The sequence below is a fragment of the Aythya marila genome (genome assembly GCF_965140915.1).
Source record: "Aythya marila genome assembly, chromosome: 8".
NCBI classification, from domain to species: Eukaryota; Metazoa; Chordata; class Aves; order Anseriformes; family Anatidae; genus Aythya; species Aythya marila.
Window position 1 is genome coordinate 1,947,833 of NC_139049.1, and position 23,021 is coordinate 1,970,853.

The 23,021-nt window shown below is 37.5% G+C and overlaps 2 protein-coding genes across 2 annotated transcripts; both read right to left on the reverse strand.

Moving 5' to 3' along the window:
* Positions 1-2,734: 2,734 nt before the first annotated feature.
* On the reverse strand, positions 2,735-11,496 carry DNTTIP2 (deoxynucleotidyltransferase terminal interacting protein 2). The gene is made up of 7 exons (XM_082766254.1): positions 11,026-11,496; positions 8,515-10,256; positions 6,807-6,942; positions 6,003-6,098; positions 5,451-5,615; positions 4,265-4,374; positions 2,735-2,886 (listed from the first exon to the last, which is right to left on the reverse strand). The coding sequence occupies exons 1-7, from the start codon at positions 11,128-11,130 to the stop codon at positions 2,793-2,795; spliced, it is 2,448 nt and encodes an 815-aa protein (XP_082622380.1). The 5' UTR covers positions 11,131-11,496; the 3' UTR covers positions 2,735-2,792.
* Positions 11,497-11,640: 144 nt separating this feature from the next.
* On the reverse strand, positions 11,641-23,019 carry GCLM (glutamate-cysteine ligase modifier subunit). Its single transcript, XM_082766261.1, has 7 exons — positions 22,736-23,019; positions 20,198-20,263; positions 18,334-18,418; positions 17,535-17,591; positions 16,755-16,957; positions 15,497-15,611; positions 11,641-13,754 (listed from the first exon to the last, which is right to left on the reverse strand). Exons 1-7 carry the CDS (start codon positions 22,853-22,855, stop codon positions 13,585-13,587), a joined length of 816 nt encoding a protein of 271 aa, XP_082622387.1. The 5' UTR covers positions 22,856-23,019; the 3' UTR covers positions 11,641-13,584.
* Positions 23,020-23,021: the final 2 nt, after the last annotated feature.

Sequence of the window (23,021 nt, forward strand, 5' to 3'; positions counted from 1 at the left end):
AGCTCTCCCAGTGCGCAGGCACAAGCCCCTGTGGGGAAGTACAGGGGGACAACCCCACAAAACGTGCGTGTGAAGAGGGGCTTGAAGAAAACGTTGCAAGGACAATACACGCAGTCTTTTGGAACGCATTAAGAGAATCAGAAGGAAAATAATCAAGAATTTTAGCAAACAATATAAACTGGACAGATCATTAGGCAGCTTCAGTTTTAAAGGGACTGTTGATTGCAGGGAGATTAAAAATGCCCAAGGTACGGAAAAAGAAGCATGAGCAACAAAGGAAAATGAGAAGTATTTTACTTCTGCACCTAAATTAACCGTAACTACTGGTGGTACTGCCCCAGGACCACATCAGCCACCCTTAGCTACGTTTCTGTTGCTCTTTCATCTCAGGGAAATTTGTCAGTAACTGTTTATATCATTACAGGCAGAATTAATGTAACACAAGCATTTCTGACAGCACAATTAAAAGAAAATACTTGCAATTTATAGTCAAATAGTTTCTCAAATTATGCTAGTGTTTAACAATTTTTTGTTGACAAATCTGAGTATTTTCAGAGAAATCTTATCATCTGGTAAGTTTATGGAGTCACGTGGTGCATTTTGTTTTCACCTGCTCTCCCTAGCAACTTAAAATTTGTCACTTTTAATCAAATTCAATTGATTAAACTGAAATTAAGGAGCACTCCAGAGTATTACGTTGCTATGCTTTTATGAAAATAGGTCATTGCAAAACAATATGCCAAACTGGTGCCTTCACTGGAAGAGGCTGAATGAAGCACAAAGTAAGGCAGTAGTTGACTGGCACGCTGGCAAACGTGAGGTGCAGGTCCTGCCCTGCAGCCCTGCTCACACTGTCTAATGTGTCCCCTTCTTGCTCCCACAGTAGAACACGAGCACTTGCTGGACACAGCATGTGGCAAAACAGAAGACATTAGGACATCTGAAGGAAGGGCAAAGATAAAGAATATAAAACAAATCCCACACTAGCGATGTTGTATATAAATTAGCTTGGTTTAATATTTGCAACAAGCTATTAAGCAGCCTGAACAACCAGCATGGCACTGTTGCTTGCTGCCTAAAACCAGAACTTGCTCTTCTCTCTTAGGGCCCTTCAGGGTAGCACATTGCTTTTCCGGAGTTCAGCTAGAAGATCCCAAGATGCAACAGAATAACAACTACTCTGGTGGCTTGTTTTCTTTCCTCAGTGTTCAGTAGTCATTTTCTGTGCTTCCATTTCTCATCCAGAGAACAAGACACCATAGTTGTTTTTATTGTCTTTTTATCATTTACAGGTTCAAGATTTTAGCTTACATACAACTGTATTAGAATAGTATCTGCATGGTAGCAGGGACTTGGGGGCAAGTGGTTCTACAACTACATGTTTCATGCTTCCCAGCAAATTCACTTTACTTTGTGCACCATTTATCTCTAGGTAACCAGCACTTTTTAAGGAATCTATGTCCTTGTCTGTGCTTGGTAATGAATATTTATGGTTAACTTCAAAAGAATATAAAAAAAATCCAAAGGCTCATGGGAAATTTTCTTTCATATTTCAGTTGGTGATCAGTAAATACCATGATTCTCATTTCATTTTAGCTACCTCCAGCACAAATAGCTAATATCCTTAAAATAAAACACGTAAAAAATCTACTCATTCTCAGGAGAAAAAAAAAATCATAGTTAAACACTGGTCAAAAACATCCTTTTCACTTAAAATCAACAACCTTTAAAATTCAGTACTTTCAAGAAAACAATAAGTATCACTGGTCCTCTGATAATCTCTTTTATATATTCCTCACCCAATCCATCTGAGGCAATGTAGCAGTCTTATTTCTTCTATTATCTGTCTTTTCTGCAATAACTGAATTAAACTGACTCTAACCGCAATATGATAACTAGGTCATTAAAAAACAAACAGCACAAAACTTTTCACAATCACAGTACGTCATGAACTGTCACTGAAGGGAAACTGAACTAATACCATCTTTATTCTTCCAAACTCACTCTATTCATTTTCCTGAATAACTATTCCAAATCAGCTACCAGACCGTATTCTGCAGACCACACCCTAGGTAATGGACCCAATTGTCAAATTCTTTTCACAAAAATCATCAAATAATGATTAAATGGTAAAAGCTAATAAAAGTGACAGAAGACTGGATGTTAAAATTTTGCATATAGATAGTTACTATATTATTTTATGAATTAAGCAATACTATATACTTTAATATTTATTTATAGTTACATATATTATTTCTATATATGTGCATATGCTGAATTCCACAGCATTCTCATTCCTGTTACGTTCAGTGCTGAAATAAACTCTTCACAACCAAACTATTTCTCAATACCCCCTGTTACATTTGGCCAGAAGCACCTTTGATAAGACCTAGAAAATTTGCTACGATATATAATGGGTGTGAAGGTGAATTATACACCTAACTTTAAACTAAATTTACTAATTCAGTCACATAAAGACTGAAGACTGAGCAAGACGTAACCAATGAATTTGGATGTTGTTCTCAAATTTAACAATATGCTTTCAAATCATCAACTTTAAAAATAAACATTAAATATACATTACATATAAACTTTTTTTTTTTTTTTTATAAAGCTTCCTAACACATTCCTACTGCAGAAATTTCCCTAACCCTCAATTTACATGACTTCCAATCTTAAAAAAACAAAACAAAACAAAAACAAAACAAAAAAAAACACACCACAAACCAAGGAAATCTGTGGAAAGTTTTATAACAAATAAGTTGTTCCAGCTTGTTATTTTTCTTCAAGTCTTAATTGTGAAATTTCTTCTTCTTCCGATTCTTCTTCCCTGCTGCAAAAGCTGCTTTTTCACTCATGATCTCCTGATACTTCCTTTTATTATATCTGAACAAAATAGATAATTTACTTTTAAGCAAGGCAAATCAAGTTTCAGGAAAAGATAATATGGATACTTATGCATACATAAAGGGATATCAACACTTGGATTTCAGATAAATGCAGGTCACCTTATTTTAGAAATAAATTTGATTCGAGAATCAAGAATTCTGGTATAATCATTGTTTTTTTTCATTGTGTATATAATCACATTTTGGACAGTTTGCTAAAATGCTGCTACTGCTCCTGTTGGGTTGACTTGCCAATTTCAACAATGCTATGGATACATTTTACCCGTTTTTATGCTACTCTCTCAGCAAACTTAGCTAATCAACCTTACTCTACTCAAGATGGGAGAGTGAGATGACATTAAGATCACACAATACATACTGAATATGAGCTGCTAGCTCCTCTACAAGACTTTTATGTACCTATCACAATGGATCATTGCACACTTAGTGGTACTTTTAATTGCAAGACTAAAAACATTTATCTGCACTAATGCTAAAAGAGTTGGTTAAAGTCCTAATTAGTCATAAGTTAGCTGATCAAATTTCAAAGAAATTCATTTTTTAAAGTTGCTTCTAATAAATACCTTATGAATCAGGTCAAGCCAGAAAGCTAGTTAAGAGACAGCTATACTAACTTGCCTTCCCGACATTAACAATGAATTTACAAGCCTGACAATACTAACCTTATTAGCCTAAATCATGTACTATTTCCAAGAAAACATGTCATTATGAGGGAAAAAAAGTAATACATATTAACATCATGTAACGACTAATATAAAAATGGATCAATTAAGGGATCTCCTCCAAAAATCTGGAGGTTAGGCCAAAATTAAATCATCCATATTGTGCAGTTTTGATTCCTATGACAGGTGGCAGACTGACATACTTATCAAATAAAATCCCACCAACTTCCACATTATTATGGTCAACATTTTTCTATCACATGCCAAGAAAAACTAGTAAGTCTTCACACAAACAAACAACAACAAAAAAATGTTGATGCATAGGCATAAAGCACTCAGTTTTTGGTACAAGCCTGTGTGGACACCTATTTTAGAAGTGAACCAGAACAAGCCTGAATGTTTTCTTTTCAACACTAACAGTACTTTAAGAGTAACTGCCAATAGCAATGACCCCTGAGCTGGGTAAAGCACTTTTACAAAGATAAAAAAAAATATGCTATCACATTACAATTATCTCCTGTCCCTTAGATCTTCTCAATGACAATTGATGAATTGCTAAAACAGACTAAAAAGGTTTCTTTGAAATTAACAAACAACAACATATAAACTGAATGGAAACAACAGCAGAGCTATATAGTTAAAAATACACTTCTCTACACGTGGTATTAGAAATACAGAACTATTTTAAAATACCTTCTAAACTCAGAATCTGCAAGCAGCTCTTCAACAATTGTTTTCTTCCTTTGTTTCTTAGGAATTCGACTATGATAGAAGTCTATGGGAGAATCAACCACAGTTCCAACCTAAAAAATAAAAATTATAAATATTCTTACTGTAATGGCAAGATATTATTTTTTAATCCTTAACGACAATTCTAAAGGCAGCTACAGAGAAGATCGGAATGGTATTTATTATATAGAAGTGCAAAATGTCAAAAAAGTAAGCAATATTTTGTACGCAAAGTCATTTTTTGCTTCATGCTTAGCGGACACAGGAGGGTCTCAGCTTTAGGACAGTATGATTTTCAACATCAGACTGCTGTATCAATATTTAAGAAATCCAGTTAACTTTCAAACATCTTCCTGAGGAGGGAAAGGAAATTCTTATGAGTGCTAGTTTGTTAGATGGGTTCCACAGCAGCTCTAATAAAAGCTTCATCCTGTAAGGCATCACATTTCTTCCAATTGGCGTGTTGGCCAGTTCTAAAATATTTGTATGTCCATAAACTTCAAAACACACAATGAAATCCAGTAAAATCCACCCTTTAGAATGAAATGGAAATGTAAAAAATTTCCTCAAGCATGCTAACTATTCAGAGACATAAGTAGATGGAACTGAGACCATTTCCACAGTTTCTCCAATAATTATTTTCTTTAAGCAAAATGTTTTACAGGCGAGAGCTTTGAAAGCAGCAGGAATTCTAGCTGTTCACAAAGCTAGTTGTATCCATTCAAACTATATTAGCTAGTAAGGAAATAAATGCTATTTATTATCTACACGCTAATCATAAAGGCTAGTACTTTAAAAGCAGTGGAAACCTAGTCACTGAGGGTTCAGAATAACAATTAAGTCAGGTGTTCATTCAGTCCTATGAAATCAGCTGTAATAAAAAAAAACAGCTGTAATAAAAAAACAGCATATACAATTGCTTATTAAAAATAAAATAAAAATATACCACTGCTTAACTATTTAATATAGTTAAGAATTAACTATTTAATATAGTTAAGCAATTGTGAACTGCATCAAATTACTCAAAATACTTTGTAATTTAGCTATGAAGTTAAATCAACAAAAACAGAGGGCACCTATAAAATAGGTAGAGAGTAACTGTTCAGAACACCTGAGAGTAGCACAATGCCTTCTTTTGTTTCTTCCTTACCTGGAAGTACTTGGGTAGACCATCTCTATCATTCTTTTTATAAAAATGCTTAGGGTCCAATGAAGCTCTCATCTTCAAAACTTTAAGATCGTTTTTAAGTTCACTTGTAATTTCTGGGGCTTTCATACCAAACCAGCCATCACCTGTTGTCTTCTCTCGCTCTGCCTAGGACGCAGTACAAGAATAATAAAGTTCATTCAGCTACCAGGACAGGATACAGCTATGAACTTCCCCCTCCTCCCTCCAAAAGATGGATAAAGCATTTAGAACGTAACTTTGTACCTTTAAAAAGTGTATTTTATGACTCTTTCGGTAAGATCATCAGCACTGTATTAATCCCAGATTTGTATCCCATGAGTACACATTAGATTTCCCTCCACTGTACTGGTTACTTACTAAAAGGATTGCTTGTCACAAGATGGCTCAAAGATAATAAACTGTAGTTTAACACTCCACTTTCTGTGAGCCATGTAAGTGCACACGGTCCCAGTGTGGGGTTTTCTGCTAAAGATGCTGTGTTGTCATTTGAAGCATTAATAGCTCTTCACTTACTCTTCGCTGTTTCTTTAGCTGGTGAAGTGATTCCCTGAAGGGCGGGACACATTCCTTTTTTTCAAAATCTGGAGTTATTATACTCTTCTGCAAGAGCTGCAAGATATTATTTTTAAATATCAGTCAGTCATATCAGCAATACAAACATACTGTTTACCTGTATTTACAGAACTTACCAAAGGAATGATACAGAATCTAAGCAAGCATTATAACAAAGCATTTGAGTTGCAAACACTTTATTTGATGTGCAACAAAAACAGCAGTAGCCTTTGAAACAGAGGAAGCAGAACCCTGGCCAGCAAGTTGGCTAACTCTGGAAGACAGAAGATAGTGAGTGCTCCATAATGAAGTGGGCTATCATGGATGAGCCTAAGAAAACAGTCCCAACAAAAATAATGGATTTCCTTTATTTCTAAGGGTGTTTTGATATAAAACTACTTATCTCATACTAGGAATGGTACAGTCCTGTACTTACTGAAATTCATTCTTGCTATATACTACGTATCTTTTTAGCAGACTTTAAGCTCATGTGCTGTTAGGCAAACCTGCATGCACTATCAACCTTTTTATTTTACATGACAATGCTGGTACTCATGCTGCTTTTCTATGTCAGAAGTGTCACATGTGCTTGAATTCTTATGATTAAAACCAAGTGTAAACATACACTTTGGCCAAAATGAGCGGAGGTTCTCAGCAAACCAGAAAACAGGATACTTCTTTAAAAACAAGTAAACCAACCTTATCGAAGTTAACAACTTTGTGTTACTGTAGTCATGGGTAACTGCATAATTGTAAACACATTACCTGGTCCTTCTTTTTCTCCATCGGTTGTTTAATTATGCTTGAACTAGGCTTTTGTTTTTTTCCATCAAAGCTTATATATAAACCTCCGAGCTTTTTAATGTTCAAGCCAGGGTCTATGCTGCTGGAAAGATGCAAACTGAAAGAGAAATAGTTAATGTTCAATATATTGTAATAAGTCACCTTCTGTCCTCTGAATAGGAAAGGCAGAAAACAATTTTTTTCTTCTTCCAACTTACGTTCAGTACTGCAGTTAAGTCTCAGTATCTAGAAGAAATACCTAATTAAGAGGTGACAGAAGATAAAGGGGAAAAATCAGGCCACTACACACAGTGAGGGTTTTTAAAGAGCAATACCTACAGATTCACTTCCACGTATCTTTCACATTAACTCTAATGTTGTATTCCTATCTTAGATATTTCTATACTCTGTAGAAATGAATTATCAATTTGATTAACCTTGTAAAAGAACTTATAATCAGTTTCCTTCTTCTATACATTGAGAAGCTCGCTAGCTAAAGAGGAAAAAAAAAAAAGGCCAAACACATAGGTGGTAAAAATATTTTCAACTTTTAGTGAAAAGTATGAAGATGTTAGAATTCATCAGAGGAATGTTGGAATGGTAAGTCACTGTCTGTATAATAATGCTAGGAATAATGTTATTTAACAATTCAAAGCTAGGATGTTTCACCTTTTCTTTCTTCATTATTACATTCAGGCAGCCAAAGAAATGCATCCATAAACCAAGTATGATGGCTGACTCAAGAGGAGCTCTTAAATAACAAGAACGCATAACACCTATTATTTTTATTTAATCAATCGATTATGTATTGATTATATCAATACATAACATTATATTTTATATACTATATATTATATATAGTATAATATTTTATAAAATATTTATAATATTTTACATATTATGGAAAATATGCCAACATCTAAACTGGTATCTGGTATTTATTGTAGCTTGAATGTTTATATATGTTATGAACTAATAATCTGTAACACCTTTGCACAGAATACCTGTCTTTTGTAAGACTTCTGGCCCACCTGAAGGTTTCTTAGAAGAGTAAGCCTTAAATTTATCAGACCTAAACAGAGTATTATGCTTTAAACACACGAAGCATGTAAAGGGGCTTTAGCAGGGAGTTGGACTAAATGAGTTTAAGAGGTTCCATCCAGCCTAAATTATTCTGTAATTTTAGGCTGGGCTGGTTTTGCTTGAGGTGTTACAATGTCACAATCTATATCTTCCCTGAGCCATCCTGTGAAAACAAGAACTGAAAACATAAAAGCTTATGCACATGTTTAGGATTAAAAAGCTTGACCTAATTAAATAACATGCAAGTGATTTATTAGACTTCCATTATTTATACCCCCCTCAATTTAAATAAATAAAAACCTTTGCTCTGAAACAGCAATTAAGTCAGTCTGACCAGTTTAAGCCAGTTTCACATTTTTATTTTTTTTTATGCTAAACACATACAAGGCTTCAAGATACCTAAATATTTCTGACACTTCTGTTCTGCTCCATGCAAACCTGAAAAAATAACCGAATTATAACTCTGATCATCTGAGCAATCCATTTCCACATCTATGACAACACTACTCCCTCATTTATTCTATGTCACTGAGCACATAATGCATGTTATGTGAATATGCTTAAATATAATGCAGATTTTCTTAGTTACTCCCAGAAAGATACTTACACATCAATTTTATTTTTCAATAAATCATCATCTTCATCTTTCTCATCTTCATCTATCAGTTCTTCTTCAGCCTCTTCTAGATCTGAGGATTCTTCAACTTTTTCATTTCCTTCATGTTTACTTTCAACATCACTAGCTTGGTCTACCTGATCTAGATAATACTTTTGGTTGGAACCCATGCCAGGCTCAGTATCAATCACAAAAAGCCCTTCAACATGCAGTGAATTCTTTTTTAAAGGTTTGGTCATGGAAGGAGTCCTTTCATCTGCCTCCATGTAACTCTTATTCTCTTCCACTGTATCTGTGTCTTCCACATCACTATTTTCAGATTCATTGCTTTCATCTTTGCTCAGAAACAATGTAAGGGAATTATTTCCACTGCTTGATCTTTCACTGCTGTGGGATACAGAATCAGCATATTCTCCTGTTTGGTCTTCACCACTGTCCACACAGATTTCAACCATTCTACTTCTACCAGCAACACTGTCAGTTATTGGTGCAACAGGTGCATCCTCTCGTGGGCTGCTCACTGCACTAGATTGTTCATCCTTTCTTAATTCACTTGCGTGGGCAAAAGACCTCTCTACCACTGCCTCAGCATCTATTCTTTTGTATTCTGGAACTTTTTTACTTTCATTTGATGTTATTTGCCCTTTGGATTCTAACAATTGTTTGGGACTCATGCAATCAGTTGAACAAAGATCCATATTCTTTAATTTCACTCCCCTCATGAGTATTTTACTGTGCTCTTCCTGAATTTTGTCACATTCTTCTTCTGAATCATCTACCCCAAGAATTTGTGTATCTTTTATTGCTTTTTTTCTGGGCGATTCAGTATTACTACTTTGTTTCATTTTTTTAAGACTACTGGGTGTTTTATCATTCAAAAAGTCTTGTTTCACATCTTCATTTACGGTTGCATTAGCAGATTTGGAAGAACATTTGCTTGTAGATAAACTGGATTCTTTATTATGTGCGGTGACAGAGGAAGCATCTTTGTTGTCAGAGACTAATTGTGGAGCAGGTCTAGAATCAGAAATTATTAATGGATCAGATTTAACTGTGTCCTCAATTAAATTATCATCTTCTGAAACAATTATGTTTACTTCCTCATTATTTTCTGCTTGTGCTTTCATTTGCATGCTCCTAGTAAGTCGTTTGGTAGTAATGGGCTGTTCCATATGAAAACAGCAAGACTCTGCATCAGAAATATCTTCACTCTGGGCTTCACAGACTGGATCTGGTTGTAACTTCTTTCTGCTTTGCCTTTTTCTTGTAGTCCTGGTAACGTTAGGCATCTGGACACCAGAAACAACACCGGAACAAGATTCAGCTTCAGAGACATCATCTTCATCCAGAGTCCTGCTTAACTCATTTAGAAAAGCAGCCTTGTCCTGTCTTTTTTTTGCAGGAGAATCTGGTTGATAAGGAACTACAATTTGTCGTCTTCTTGTTACTCTTATAATCAAAGGTGTCTGAAGACCAGACACAGCAGAGCAGTTTGATTCTGCTTCTGACACTTCCCCATCAACCTGGGGTTCGGCACCTGATTGTGCTGAATGAACAGTTTTGTTCTCATTTCTAGTATTTTTTATCTCTAAGCTATCACTGGCATCTGATTTTGCTTCTGGGTGTTCCACCTGTTCAAGCTGAGATTCTTTAATTACCTCAGGCTTACAAATTGCTCTACTCCTTCTGGGCATCTTTGTAGATACAGAAGTACCAATTTCAGCAGATGTCATCTAGAAAGAAAATGAAAAATCTTTTATTAATGGATAAGATAATCTCATAAAAAAGTATGCTATGCAAACCACTAACAATCTTTTTTTTACACAAATCTAGTCATGATGATAATGTGTTAAAACTCTCCAAGTAACTATCTATGTCAAAGGAGCATTAATAAACCATTCCTTTCTTATCCATTTGTTTACTGTCTTTTGGTCAAGACAAAGCAAAGCAAACCACTGCATTAAGAAATATAAAGATACCTTCTGTCTCATTCCACATAATTCCGGCAAGCTGTCATAGGAAATAAATCCAGAAGTGACATTCTGAAACACATGCAGATTTGCTCAACTACAAATTAGACCTAAAAGGTTTTTGAATCTATTTTTAACAGCTTTAGGAACAGACTGGTCTCACGGCAACTGCAACACCAGGCACAATCTGCTTCTTCAATTATGGTTGTAAGTTACCCTTGAAAACAAGTCAAAATCGTAGAAAAAACTCGTTCTGTAGTGGAAAAAGCATTGTGCAGCAGCAGGATCTTCCCGAAGCATAGCATAACGTCGGACCACCATAAAACATGCTATCTGAGCGGTCAATATTGACAGCACCGTGCCCGCGTCTCGTGAAAAAGCTACAGACAGGCGCTCAGCTCACAGCAAGGGAAGGGGGGCAGAGGGAAGATGGCTGCCGCAGCACCGCGCCTCACGCCGCAGCCCGCCCGCCGCAGCCCGGGGCCGCCGCTCGCCCTCCCTCCCTCCCTCCCGGCCCAGCCCCCACCCTCACCTCCGCCGCCCCGGCGGGCCGGGGCCCGGGGGTGCTGCCGGTGCCTCCAGCCGCCGCCGCCGGCGCCTGCCCCCGCCGCCTCGCCGCCTGCCTGGTGGCCACCATCTTGGCCGCGCCGTGCCCAGCCCCTTCCGGAGCGGCCGGCAGCGGCAGGGAGCTCGGCCCCCTGCGGGACAGCGCCGCTGAAGCAGCCAAACGCCAGAAAGTGGCGGAGCAGCCGCAGGGCCGGGTCCGCTTGGCACGAAAAGGCACCGGAAAGGAACCCGGGGGCTCCTGTGTTCACCTTCAGCTCTGGTTAAGGAGTGGTGCAAGAATAGGGTCTAGGCAAGCGTAAAGAAGGAGAGGAAACCACAACGTTAGTTAACGGATCTTCACTAATGACAACGGTGGTGGTGGTTTTTTGTTCCCCCCCCCGTATCCAGTATATTAAATTTGTGAACGTGGCATCTTCAGATGATCAAAGCACGCAGCAGGGAGTGCCCCTTCTGTTACATAAAGGCTGAGGTGTGCCATTTTACAGGGAAATCCTCAAGCATAAAAACACAGTTAAGACCATTTCATGACAAAGTCTCTGTAAAATACTATTATCAACATAAAGAGAAGCTATACATAACATAAAAGCCTACAATTTTTAATTCAATTTTGCCAATTTCCCACCTTGATACACAAATAATGAAAACCTGATAAATTGTTATAGCGCCTCTACAAAAATAATATTGCGTCTTCAAAGGTACTTTTCTACAGCAAAATACCTGTTAACAGCTTATAGTCAGGAAAAAAATAATTTTTCCATTAGGGCAACCTGTACATTATTTTAGCACAATTCTAATTTTATGGAATTTCAATGTACAAAACTGAACACACATGCAAGTCTAATACCATACAGAATGTCAACAGTCAAATTACAGTGGTTAATCAGCAGCAGCACTCGTCTCAGAGCTAGTACAGAAATTTAAAATGCAACTCCTTTTCAAAATCTGATACACAGTAACCCGACATAAAAAAAAATACATTTTGATTAGGAGAAAAAAATAATCATTTTATTGGTACATTACTAGTTCTAGTTCTCTCCCTCTTATTTATCAAAACAATTGAAGTAATTCATGAGAATTTCCTAGAGTTTGCCACATACAGATAAGATGATTAAGGACTCAAAGGTATCTTTATTAAAATTTGTATTTTAACTTAGTGGAATGGTTTATAGTAAGCTAATATTTCTAGACAGTGCCTAAAAGCATTCAAATTCTACTAGCTGCCTGCACAACAGAATTTAAAAGACGTTGGTGAAGATTTATTTCCTTACAGTCTGAAGCTCAAAATATGTACAAATAAGTTACCAACTAACAGTATAAAGCCCTACTCCTACCTGAAATCAAAAGGAAAAGGAGTATTTGATTTTAGACACTTAGAGCCCATGCTGAAATACAGTTTGAGCTTCTGCAATATAGTCTGATTAAAATGCTAAGCAAATTAAAAGGCGTTTTCAATAGAAAGACTATTTTTAAACCAGAAGCCTTGCCTTAGCTGCAGCAATCTCCCCAAGATACCAAAGCCAGTGCATTAAGCTACCGCCAAACAGAAATATACCTAAGTTTAACTAACCCTTGCTAGCATCATTTCTGAATGGCACTCAAGCAAGGAAGTTTCCTAGGCAACCCCAAAATAATAATCCATTTTACATGATCATGCAGCAAACATGTTCTCACTTGACTGATTCCAATTGCGTAGTTTCCAAGTATCAAAAAAACAAACAGATAACACCAAACAGCTGAGGGCACGCCAGGTACAATTTGAATTCTGATTAACAGATTTCTCATCATTTGTTTCCAGTTCTTATTTTAAACACTCACACAATAAAACATTTTCTATTTCAAACTGTAAAGATGTCATCACTTGTGCAAACACTAAAACAATATTGAGGCACAAAGAAGCCAGAAGGAATTCAAGTAATAGAAAGTAATTTGGAAGATGCGTCTTTTCTAAATCAGAGGTCTCTTACACAGTATTAAAAATAAACCAATTTTCCCATCCACACAAATTAAATAGCTGATTTACCTGTACATACACATGAAGTAACAAGATAGTTTATTTTTTTCAGAATATTTTTTAATGAAATATGACAATTTTCTATAAAAACTAGTCCTTGAATGCTTTAAATCTAGGTACCTACCATATCAATAACTATTATTTAATAGAAATTAAATTTTAAAAATATATCTGTTTCTCTATACTACCTAATGGTAGCTAAAATATGATAACTTTTACAGTGAACTGGTCATACAAAGAAATATTTTGAACTGTTTCTTATAGATCATTTCAATTAAAAACAATAAACCCAAAATATTTCATATTTTTAATGAACTGGTTAATAGGTTAAGAAAGAAAAATAGTGTTAGAACACTGCAGACACTCCTGCTAACATCACACTGAATAATTACAACTTTTGGTCTTTGTTATAAATGCTGTAAAAATCTCTCTAGGAAAAAACAATGTTCCCCCATCCCCAAGAAATTAAAACAGTAGGCCATTTCAAAGAAGAAAAAAAAGGATGAGAGTGTTTTAAGAGGCAATTCTTTTAGCTTGCATGATATAGCCTTTGGACTTGATAATTCCTCTGCTTTTAACAATGACTGAATATCGGAGAATCCATAAAGGAATCCATTCGTGTGCTTTGACGTTCTGGATGCTTTCCTGAAGAACTTCTCGGAAGCTTGCTTCACAAAGTAATTCTGAAGTTAAAAAGGGATATTCATGCTTTAAACAATGTCATGTAAACAGCTGCAAAAAGCAACACTTAGTAAGAGAAGCTTTTGCCTACAGTCAAAAATCTTAAGCATTGCTAGATACTCCACAGATCCACTCTTCCAGAATGCATGCAAGGTAAAAGCTGTTGAACATTACAGAAGAAATCTTCATGACAAGTTTTTTTGTTGTTGTTGTTTTTTCAACACTGAGTATTTCCCACAGAACTAATAAACTGAGATTTCTACAATATCAAATGGAGTTGATCAGCAGAGCTATTAGCAGGAAAAAGGCAAAAATTAAAACTGAGAAGCTAGCCAGACAAATGAGAAGAGAACAAAGCGTAAGTCTGAAATGAGCAAAGTACTGAGTTACTTCCGCAGTCACAGGAAGCTCAACATTTATAGCATCTCCCATAACTGGGCTCATAATAAGCAAAAGCCAAGAAAGCATTAAGAAAAATAGGCTTAAATGCCACAAAGCAGAAAAGGAAGGCAAATACAATTTCTCCTAGTTTCCTCTGGAAAGTCAGTCAAGGCAACAATCTTTGTAGAGGAGTGCTCCCAAAAGATAGTCTCAATGCTCTTCAGCTGACCAAGACAGAAAAATAACGCTTAGCAAACAATGCATATGGGAATGACTCCTTGCTTTGTTTTCAATTTAACTCCTCTTCTTCATTTCATGACTCTTGATAGGCAATATTTATGAAATTGCAGGCTTTGTTTTGGACATAGAATCTACCAAATATAATAGCAATTCATCTTATAGGCTGCTACATATTCAAGCACTGATGCAATTAATTAGCTATGACAATGATAATGTAAAACATGGTACTTAATAAACAGCATTTCATACAGTTTTTTCTTTGTTGGGGGGGGGATGTTAAAAAAGGAGAAGGAAAGAAAAGTATGGTCATCATGAATAGCCGGTCATAAGGAAGAGTACAGAGAAGAAATAAACTAAGTATTGTTTAAGACCTCTGGCTTACAGCTCCAGCAAGATATTTAAGGCATCATTACAGTGAGGATGATAAGTTTTGAGAGAAACAAATGCAATATCCCAGAATATTCTAGTGAGCTGATAACTCGGAGTTCAAGAGTCTATAGGAAGTCTAACAGCCCTTCAATCATTTCATAGATGAATCACTGCACTAAACAACTAAAGAATTTACACCAACTCTCTTTGTAATAACAAGTCATCACTACTTTGAGAGACTCCTGCTTGAAGTTTATAATTTAATGTCTACCATTACCCCCCCAAAAAAATCAACTGACCATTGACATTTTTATACAAGTTTTTTGACAGAAGAATTCCAGGCAAGTGAACTTTCACTTGTCATTTACTGTTCTTCATCAATACAACTGTCATTTTGTTCTTTGACTTATAGAAATAATCTATTTTTGAAAAATACATAGCAAAAATTCCTCAGTTCTTTGTTCTTCTATTTACTTCATTTTCTCTGATTAAAACTATCTCAAAATACTATACCAGGCTGGGAGACTGCCTCCGAACCCCTTCCCTTCCTGGAAGGGAAAGCAAGAACTTAACAGAAATATTTTATGAAGGTGAAACTTCTAAAAGTTCAGAACTCAAATGTAATGAAATTTAGAGTTCAGAGAAAGATTGTTCCTGATTCTGTACTGAATAAACGCATTTAGAAGTCTTCTGTTATCATGAAGTGTCTGAGCACTTCAGAAGTTTTCTGTTAACTTGTTCAGACAAGCCTTACCTTTTGGGTCATTGTGAGTTAGCAGCTGTATGTCAAACTGCTTTGCAAATGCTGTGAGATCAGGTGGCATCACACAACAGGAAGCTAGGTTCACCTGATTACTACTTGGTTTCACCTGAAAGTAACAGAATACTTTTATAAGGAAAAACATTATTTTAGTTGTTTGCCCCATGCCCTCTGTTACAACAGAAATACCGCTTTTAACAATTGCCTTTGACCATTGTTCTGAGGTCTGGACAAGGATAACTAATTCTGCATGTTGCTGAACAGGCAACTCCTACACATGCGATTTGCTGCAGCATAGGATCCAAAACAAGAATAAGATCTAACTTCAGGTACTGTCACCATGAGGCATGTACTAACCCATTTCGGCTTCATGCCTGCTGTGCTCCCTAAACAGCTGTGGGTTTCCACCCTCTCTTTGTAGTAAAAACATTATAGGGGTATTAGTTTGAAAAAGATCCCAAATAAAAATCCAGTTCTGTTAAGGATATGGAATTTGCCATCTTCCATGTACTCAAGTCAGTGCCTAGAACTGCTCAAGTTAAAAGGGACTCTCTTCCGTTGAGCATCTGTTCGTCACGAACTACCTTCATGATCACCATGCAGGTGCCCATGAATTCATTCAATTGTCCTCCTCTCAACACATGCAATGCAGTGAAGAGTACAAGACAAGATTCTCAGCAGGACCTCTTATACAGATGCAGTACTTATCACAAAAGAAATGTCATAAAATGAGCATCCAAAGAACTGATAAGGAAACAGTAAATCTACAAGCTTACATGAGCATGGCCAGGTACTAGGACAGACCTCCACTGCTCAAATGTGACAAGGCAATTAGTCACCCTGAACAACAAAATATTGTGCCGCTTGATTCAGAGTCTCTCTTCTTTCCATTTAAGCAGCATTTTTCTCAGGGGGAAATCCTTACTTTCATAACACAGCTTGAAGTGAAAACTACTATGTTCTCACTGGAATAAATCCAAAGGTTTAAGGGTACTTTTTATATTCCTTTTTAAGTATAAGAGCATTCAAAACTAAAACCTTCACTTCTTCAAAGAACCAGTACTGAACAGCCCCATGGTTTCCAGTCTTTGCAGGCCTGTTTGCAGGAACACTGACCAACATCTTGACGGTACTGAAAGTATCTGGGACCATTTTTTATTATTTTTTAATAAAACCATTTACAATTGTGACAGCCAACTAAACAGTAGTTAATCTGTCTTAGAAATGCTACAAATAGGAAGCTTGTTCTCACCTGTGCCCACACATACAGCTGCTCTAATAATGTTTTATCAAGGTCAGAGGTACCTATGGCAACAATCTTTTTGTTTTGAACTAGAGTTTCAAGTTCTTGCCAATAAGGTTGCAAATACTCCAAGGAGAGGCTAGTTCCATCTTCAATAGGAGGCGGGGCAATAATGACTGAATCTAACTGAGCAACTCCAAGGGCTGAACATGCTGAATAAACAGAAAAAAAGATGCATTTTTTTTGTGAAATAAGAACATAAGCGGCATGACATCTTAAATACAGAAAACAAACAAACAAAAAAACCGACCCATCTGCTTTGCTCTGCTAGTTTCCAATTCACCATTTGAGAATTCCAAATGTATCACTAACCAAGGATAGTAATACAAATTTTTTAGCCAAGAATCAAACAGAGATGAAGGACATCTGAAATATCACAGTTAGCGGTGAAATTCATACTGTTTTTAGATGCCCCTTTTAAAAATTTATTATATCACTATTATAAGAAAACCACATGCTACTTGCTGTTTAACAAGTTCTGTGCAAAAGAGTAAGAACTTGCTCCTTCTTGGAGCAAGGAATCAGATGAATGTTTGGATCCAGGACTACAGAGGTCCATGTCTAATAAGCTTACTAACTGAAATAGTGTGCAAGTTTTACTTTACCACTTATGTCTCTCTTTATAGAGAAACAATGTATACTTGTGACACACACTGAGTACACCTCTTAGATTGAAAATATCCTAATTTTATTTCTAAATACCAACGGGAGTTCAAGTTTCACACTTACCCATGTCAACTGCATCTCTGACTGATGATGAGTTTGATCCAACGATGAAAAGTTTTGCTATTTTCAAAGAAACTGAAATCAGTATCTAAAGAAACCAGCTATTATTAAATATATGGTGTATCTAGCAAAAGCAAAGAGCTATTTGTGAATTCTTGGGCAACGGGTTTTAAGAATATACACCACTTCAAAACTGAAAAAAAACTTCTGAAAGGTGACTGCCCAATAATGACACTGTTCTCTTAAATTTGGTAGTTGTTGCACAGTCTCAGAATAAGAAACCATATGGTCTAATAAGCTGTAAAGTTAGGACTTAAACATCAAGACACTAAACACTAACCATAACCTGGACAAAAAAAAAACAAACATAGTAGTATAAACAGACTTCTTCACAACTTAGTGAGACTCAAAATGTACTAGCGTAAGTTTGGATTGCCTCCTTCATCATATTCAACCTGGAAAAATTATGCAAATAAATCTGCTTCCAATGCTACTTCTTAATTACTTAATTCTAAGTAATTTGCTTCAGAAAAGTCAAAGATTTACAAAATACATTTAAAATATCTTGAGGGGATGGAAGTTAAACTAGGAAAATTTAAGCTGCTTGATAATTGAGATGCTTTAAAACCTGAAACACGTTCAGGTCTTTCGCAGCCAACTGATTCAAATATGACAGTGTGTACTGATGCCATGTGACTTTGCAGTAACAAAACAGGAGGGAAAAAATATATATATGAACATCCTGTTGTAAACAGCACATGAAACCTCTTTGTGCAACCAGATTTTTTAATTGCCTTCTTACCTGATACTTTCAACTCATCCCTTTCATCAGGATTCATTTTTTCTACAGCTTGAGCTACAGTACATTCCAGAACTTCCAGTATTTCCTTTAGTAAGCAGATGAGACAACTCATCAATAGGTGACAATAAGTTTCTGAGGAATATTTTTAATTAAAGCTAACAAACAAACAAAAAAACACCTTACAGCACAATTAGAAACAAAAGTAGTATAAAAATGCAATTACACAGAAAGAAAGCAACCCATTGCTTTTTCACCTCTGTGAGAACAACAGAGGAAAATAAAGCTATATGACAATTATGGACATATTATGCTCCTAACAGAAAAAATATGACTGTCTGTTGAGAATTATTGGAATAACCTTTTGCAGTATTCTGCTTTTCTGATGCAGTATTCTGCTTTTCTGATGCAAAATTCAAAATTCACCATGCCAATTCAAACTACCTCACTTAAAAAAAAAAAAAAAAAAAAAAAAAAAAGCCTCAGGACTGGCTGAAAAAAGCATTATCCAAATTAGTATTTTGTGGTGTTGGGTGGGAACAACTTTGTGTAACAGTATTTCGTACTTTCAGGGAAATCTAGCATGAAAGTGCTGTTTAAAAATTTTATACAATAATTTTGAAATTAAGAAATATTCAAAGATTTCACCCTTTGTGGTCACTTCAGACCAGACCGTGTATCAGCTGGTACAAGGTAACTTTAAGGCTTTATCTCCATGAGATTCTGTATGATAACAACACAAGCATGCACACCCCACCCCTATAACCAAGAACTCTGGTAGTATTTCCTGCCCTACAAAAAAAGTCCTCAAGTGAATCGTGAAGTAATTCCATACAGTCAACATTCTAAACAGAAGTTAACACTTTTTGAATTATTGGAAGCTGATACAATTCATAAAAGAATTCATATATATGCAGTTAACATGTTTTGAGAGAAAACCCAGCTTACACTAAACAATTAACTTTAAATGGATCACTATATCCCATTGATACAAACATTTATATTTATGTTCACTTCTTGAGCAATCATTAGATCTTCCACAAGTCATTCAGCAATAACTGCCTCACCACACTCCAGTGTGGAATGTAGCAAAGTGCATTTTCATGTGTCATCATTACACAAGAACTGGTAACAAAACAAGCAAACAAAAAAACGGTCTGGAAAGTTTTGTGCTGTTTTTAAAAGAAAAATGCTAATATTTTACAGAGCAAATACATCTACTGGGAACTTCTTACTGCTTTGCTGAATTTCAGAAGCAATAGTGAAAACGGAACAGACAAATGCACCAGAAACTTCATTTTCATGTCAGCTAGCAATGACAGTGGTTTTAAGCATTACGTTAAAGTCTCCAGTTCTTAAAGGGAAGATTGCCACTTCTGCATCTTTGGGAATATTTCTATATTTCTGAAACATCCAAGATGACACTTCAGAGTTCCCTGCCAAACTGGACAATCTTTATCTATCTAGTTTATCATCTCCATGGTTTAGATGCATGCTTGTAAACACTCAGGGGAGAACTATCATACTTCTAAGGTATATGTTTTTTTTTGGTGTGTTATAGATCATCTCAACAATTAACTTGAAATCTTACCAACCAGGACTTTTTTTTTTTCAAATAAGAATCTTTTCTCATCAACAGAATTCTTTACTTTGGTATTTCTTAACTTCTTGAGAATTATTAAATGATAAAATAAAAATAAAAAAAAAACAAAACAACAAAAACACACAGATTTGAGAAATACTATTTTAAGGTATCTGAATCTGCAGATAATTTTATAGAAATTTAATAGATTTGTTTATATTTTAAAAGGTGTAACCATAAACATATTTCTGTTTTCACATGTAACACGCATAATACCTCTCCTACCTGATTCAGATCTTGTCCTATCTTTGAGCTCCATTCAGTCAGCGTTTTCTGAATGCAGTCCCGCACCTAAGAAAATATATTTTTTCTTATTGAAGTGTAGTTTTGTTTTAGCTGCAGAGAAATACAATGACTCATAGGCATATAGGACAGACAGACAGCCCGTGAACTCATGACACCATTCCTCTAACCACAGAAGATTCTTCCTTCATAGCTTCCATCTGAAACTTGTTCAAACTAGTTTACTTCAGAAAATTCCTCTCTTCTTTCACAGCATGTTACCAGTAATACAAGTACTGTACTTCATTTATTTTCCAATGCTGTCCTAAAAAAAATGAACAACTGTTAAGAACTAGAGGGTTTTTTTTGTTTTCTTTTGATTGTTTTTGAAACATAAAGATTCGTAAGTTGCAAAGTAGTCAGATAACAGCATACATGCTGTAACATCCTTGGAAAAAGAGACTTTAGAGTCAATCACTAATTACTCATTATATTTATTGTTTCTCTTCCCGAGATGCATCTGACCCTTCTCCTTTACCACCTACCTATTCCATTGCACCGAATCTTTAGGGGGATCCTTCAGTTCCTACCCTGCACTTGCATTTTTCCTGATTTCACAGATGCAAAATAGACCTGACAAGGATTCTATCCGTGGATCTTCTTGAACATAGCAAGGCATAACTATTAGGTCTCCATATTAACTGACTGCATATTGCACCAGTGCTTCAGCTGCTCCAGTGCTCCAACTGCCTTCTGATACCTCTCAGGACAGGCCATACTGCAGGCTCAGGAAACCTAATAGAGAGCCTGGGATCTGCCATGGAGAGAAGCACTTCTTAAGTTCCCAAGTCACATTGTAACATTGTACTTTATATTTACGTGGATAGCTCCTTTTTGTGCCATTAAATAGCAATTTCTTGTGACGCTGAACATTAATTCAGAGAGCCAATAATAACGTGCACAAACTGACTGAAGGCAATGCCCCACCACCAAACAAAAAACTGGGTATCATGAAGTTTAAGACATAATACTGTGACAACACTTTGTGAACACAAATGCGGTACGCCCTGTCCTTGTCACTTAAAACGCTAGGAAAAAAAAAAAACTGACTCGAAAGGCAAGAAAGAACTGGCTTGCCCCCCCCCCCCAACAGATACCCATGAAACCCAAAATAAGCTATCTTTTCCATTCTGAGGAAAAGTTAAAAGGTGCTGAAGAGGTATCATTTACTACTGCTTTGCAACACTCACACCTTGTATTTGTACTGCAGTTAGTACGAACAAACCTCTGTCTCCAAGGCACACCACCACCACCTCTCGACACATGTGGAAAGCACAGCATACGACTCCAAATACAGTTACATCCCCAAACTCCTAGCCCTAGGGTTTGTATTTTGAAAAATGTTGGCTTACATTCTTACACTAAGAACTATAGACACTACACTGAATAGAAGCGATAAAAGCTGATTTATTTCTAATAAATAATGCTAACTATTTGCTTTTGGAGTACCAGCAACTCTGGGAAGTTGGCAGCCTTATGTTTGAATGCAGATTTCTCTGTAAACAAATGGAGAGAAATACCTTAACCGATTAGTTATGCACATTGGCCACTCTTTATTTAATAGCCTTCCAAAAGTTACTGGAAAGGCACTTTGTAGCAGGCAGCCTTATTTTGCTATAAAATCTAATCCTGTTTCACATAGATCACAGAACACTGTAGTAACTAGGACAAATTAAAAAGCTATTACCACATGACAATTAAAAGTATGATGAATTCTCCTATCTTATTACATCATCCTCTCCGACAGTCACCTTTCTTACTGCTTGCTCTCAATTAACATGCCCTCAACCAGCTCCTGAGGCACAGCCAGCGTCGCTACCAGGCTTTACCCAGCTGCAAGGAAAGCTCTGGTGTCTGCGCAGCGACCGCTCCCTCAGCACCGTGCTACGACCAGACAACAAGCAGCGGTTTCGAGGCCTGTGGCCGCAGGGCCTCCATCCATTGACACAGAATTATTGCAAAGGTTGACGCGTACTGTTTAAGATAACGGTTTTAAAGCAGTAGTTAAAGCGATCTTTCCGGGCTTTTTTTTGAAACAGAGGACCACTGTAGTCTTTAGAGAAGACAGCAATGACCGAATCTCCCCAAGATGCGTCACCACCAGCAAATTATTAAGACTAACTCCAAGTTGCAAAGGAGCATTCCGGTTTCATCTTTGCAGCGGCGGTTTCCAGCTGCTGACACATCCACCGCCCCGCTGCCATCGCAGGCGGCCCTTCCTCCCGGCAGCTCCCGGTCCTTCCCGCCCCGAGGCCACCAGGCGGCCCCGCACGGCCGCGCCTGTCCGAGGGGCGGCGGGGGCAGCCCGAGCCGGGCCCAGCACCGCTCGGCTCCGCTCCCGCGGGGCGCCAGCGGGCAGCGGGCAGCCGGCAGCCCCAGCCCCGGCATCGGCACCGCCTGAGGGCTCCGGGCGCTCCCCCAGGCCCCGCCGCAGCCCCCCCCCCCGCGGGGAAGCCCCGGGGCCGGCAGCGCCGCGCTCACCTCCTCGCTGGGGGTGGCCGGGCACTTCTTGCGGCCGCAGCCCCAGCTGAGCAGGTTGCCGGTCTGCAGGTTGAGGGTGGCCGCCCGCTCCAGCAGGGCGCGGGCGCTGTCCGTCCCCATGGCGAAGCCCCGCGGCACCTGCCGGGGCGGGCAGCGCAGCGCAGCGCCGTGACTCAGCACCCGGGGACGCTCGGCGGCCGGCCCCGGTCACACGGCGGGGCGGACAATGGGCGGCGGGGCGGGCACAGCCCGGGGAGCGGCGGGCGGACCGGGCACGGCTCGCCCC